Source organism: Macadamia integrifolia, chromosome 2, assembly GCF_013358625.1.
Source record: "Macadamia integrifolia cultivar HAES 741 chromosome 2, SCU_Mint_v3, whole genome shotgun sequence".
In the NCBI taxonomy this organism is placed as follows: Eukaryota; Viridiplantae; Streptophyta; class Magnoliopsida; order Proteales; family Proteaceae; genus Macadamia; species Macadamia integrifolia.
Window position 1 is genome coordinate 43,553,094 of NC_056558.1, and position 2,258 is coordinate 43,555,351.

At 40.0% G+C, this 2,258-nt stretch overlaps 1 protein-coding gene across 2 annotated transcripts; it reads left to right on the forward strand.

Annotated features, from left to right (window-relative positions):
* On the forward strand, window positions 1–1,425 carry LOC122060573 (dormancy-associated protein homolog 3-like). 2 transcript variants are annotated; one of them, XM_042623719.1, is made up of 3 exons: window positions 1–626; window positions 730–818; window positions 927–1,425. In XM_042623719.1, exons 1-3 carry the CDS (start codon window positions 308–310, stop codon window positions 960–962), a joined length of 444 nt encoding a protein of 147 aa, XP_042479653.1. In that variant the 5' UTR covers window positions 1–307; the 3' UTR covers window positions 963–1,425. The 2 variants fall into 2 exon arrangements, with proteins under 2 accessions (XP_042479653.1, XP_042479646.1); XM_042623712.1 differs by having other exon boundaries at window positions 7–626; window positions 730–829.
* The last annotated feature ends 833 nt before the right edge of the window (window positions 1,426–2,258 follow it).

Below are 2,258 nucleotides of genomic sequence, written 5' to 3' on the forward strand. Positions count from 1 at the left end.
TGAAAGGCTAAACTTGAAGGCTGGCTACCTAACAATCTACAAATCGTTCTATAAAGAGAAGGGCCTTGAGGCATTGGGTTCTCTTAACTCTTAATAACCTGATCGATAGGGGGGACTCTGGGAATAGCTCCGACCCCTCTGACTGGTATAGAAATCATCATCTCTCACTCGTTATAGTCTCTACGTTCTGCCCTAAATTTGGGTTTTCCCAATCTCTTTTGTAACGGTTGTGGTATCGAGAGATCTGATTCTCTTCTTCGTCGGCTCCGATATTGCATTTGTTACAAAAAAGGAAAAAAAAAAAAAAATGGGTCTCCTCCACAAGCTGTGGGATGACACGCTCGCCGGTCCTGCCCCTGAAACGGGCCTCAGCAAGCTACGCAGATATCACTCCTTCTCACCTTCATCGTCTTCTTCTTCTTCTTCTTCTTCTTCTTCTTCTTCTTCACCTTCAACACCAAGATTCTCTCCGACCACCATCAACTCCCACGTGGACGGCGTCCCCATATCTCGAAGCATCACCGTTCTCAGGACCGCTACTTCCCGCAACAACTCATCTGGGGATTCAAACTCCAATATTCCCTCTTCCCCTGCCGCCTCCAGTTCCTCTGGTTCTCCTTTCTCACGTACGTACTCTTGAGTTTTTCTTTTTCTTTTTCTGTTCTCCTTTGAAGAGAGATGTTCTGTTTTTTGTAAAAAAAAAATTGTTGTTTAAACCCTCAAACACAGCTGCTAGGTCCAAAGGAGAGATGAAGAGGTTGACGAGTAGGAAATCAACATTGGAAGCCCTCGAACGCGTCGAGCCCAGAAGCCCCACTGTATATGACTGGTTACTCTCTCTCTCTCTCTCTCTCTTTCTCTCTCTCTCTCTCTCTGTATGTGTGGATTGGTCTAAAAATTTCTGGGTGTTAATTTGTGTTGGGCAGGGTGGTGATAACTGCACTGGATCGGTGAGAGACTGAAACGGTGATTTTGATCAAATAATTTTGGAAGCTTTTGGTTTGTACATACTATGAATCTCTGGGCTCTGTCCATAATATTATGAGAGACTATTACTATTAATTATGATACTTCACGACTGGTGGAATGAAAAGGGAGTAGAAACGTTGTAATTCTGGAAGATTGGTAGTTATCTCATTCGTTTTCTTTCCCCCATCTCCTCCTCCTCTTCTGAGGGTTTCGCACTTTCTGTGTGAGAGATGAGATCTTGTACATTATTATTAGGCTTATTATTATCTGCATACGACCTCCAATGCGTTTGGAGAGTTGGTGTATTTTCCCTTTTCTTTTCCCTTTTTTTTACTTTTGCATGGAGTGGAGTGGACTGTGGAGGATGTTTTGGGGTCATTTTCTCTTGGCCTTGTCAACGCATCCATATCTGCTTCTTATTAATGTAATTTGTTAATGAAATTAAAATTTTGGTTTGATGGTGTAATATCCTTTTAAGCTGTAGTCGCATACCTATTCTCTTCCTGCTTATCCAAATACTTGATAACGTTCCCCACACTAGGAGTGTAACCAGTCAGGCTTCGTCTGGCCTCTTGGCTTGTATCATGAGCTACCTATTTACAGAATTAATTGGGCTCCATCAAGTTCTGGACTTTAGCCAGGTTGATCAGGTCTTAAATTAGCTAATGTATCGTTAAAATTATGAAATTTTAATATATTTCAGTCATCAACAATTTAGAAAAGACTTTACACTTAATTAAATTCAATAATTGATAAAAATATCAATATAAACCTTATTCTACCAAAAAACAAAAAATAATTAACAAATATATCATATAAGCGATCGAGCTAGTAGGTCAAGCCGAGGCGGGCTTGTAAACTTGTCAGGCCAATTGAGCACCCACCAAGCTTACACCGTGCACCGTGAACTGCCTATTTATCAAAGTATTGGGCTTGAACCCAACATGTTTATCAATCGAGATGGTTCAGGTTAAGGATGTGAATTTAAAATCAAAATTGTTTATCGAAATCGAACCAATCCGTTTACATCGAAACTGCAAAACTATTTAGTAAATGGTTCAGTTATAGTTCAAGTTTCAGGCCGATTAGCTAAATGGGTTGAAACCGAACCAAGCCGTTTAACCCGTTGGTTTCAAATCGAATTGAAACCGTGAAAATTGAACCGTTTAAATAGTCAAAACCAATCCGATTAACCCGTTTAAAGATTAAATAAGGTGGTTGTAAAATATCATTAGTATCTCATTTGATTCAAAGATTGAATGCTGCAAGCCTGCAAGTAATTCTAGAGA

Excerpts from the sequence above, each read along its gene's own strand:
- LOC122060573 (XM_042623712.1), top strand. The coding sequence starts at position 308 with ATGGGTCTCCTCCACAAGCTGTGGGATGACACGCTCGCCGGTCCTGCC. Across the intron at positions 627-729 it reads CTCTGGTTCTCCTTTCTCAC|CTGCTAGGTCCAAAGGAGAG; the intron begins GTACGTACTCTT and ends CCTCAAACACAG. Across the intron at positions 830-926 it reads AGCCCCACTGTATATGACTG|GGTGGTGATAACTGCACTGG; the intron begins GTTACTCTCTCT and ends TGTGTTGGGCAG.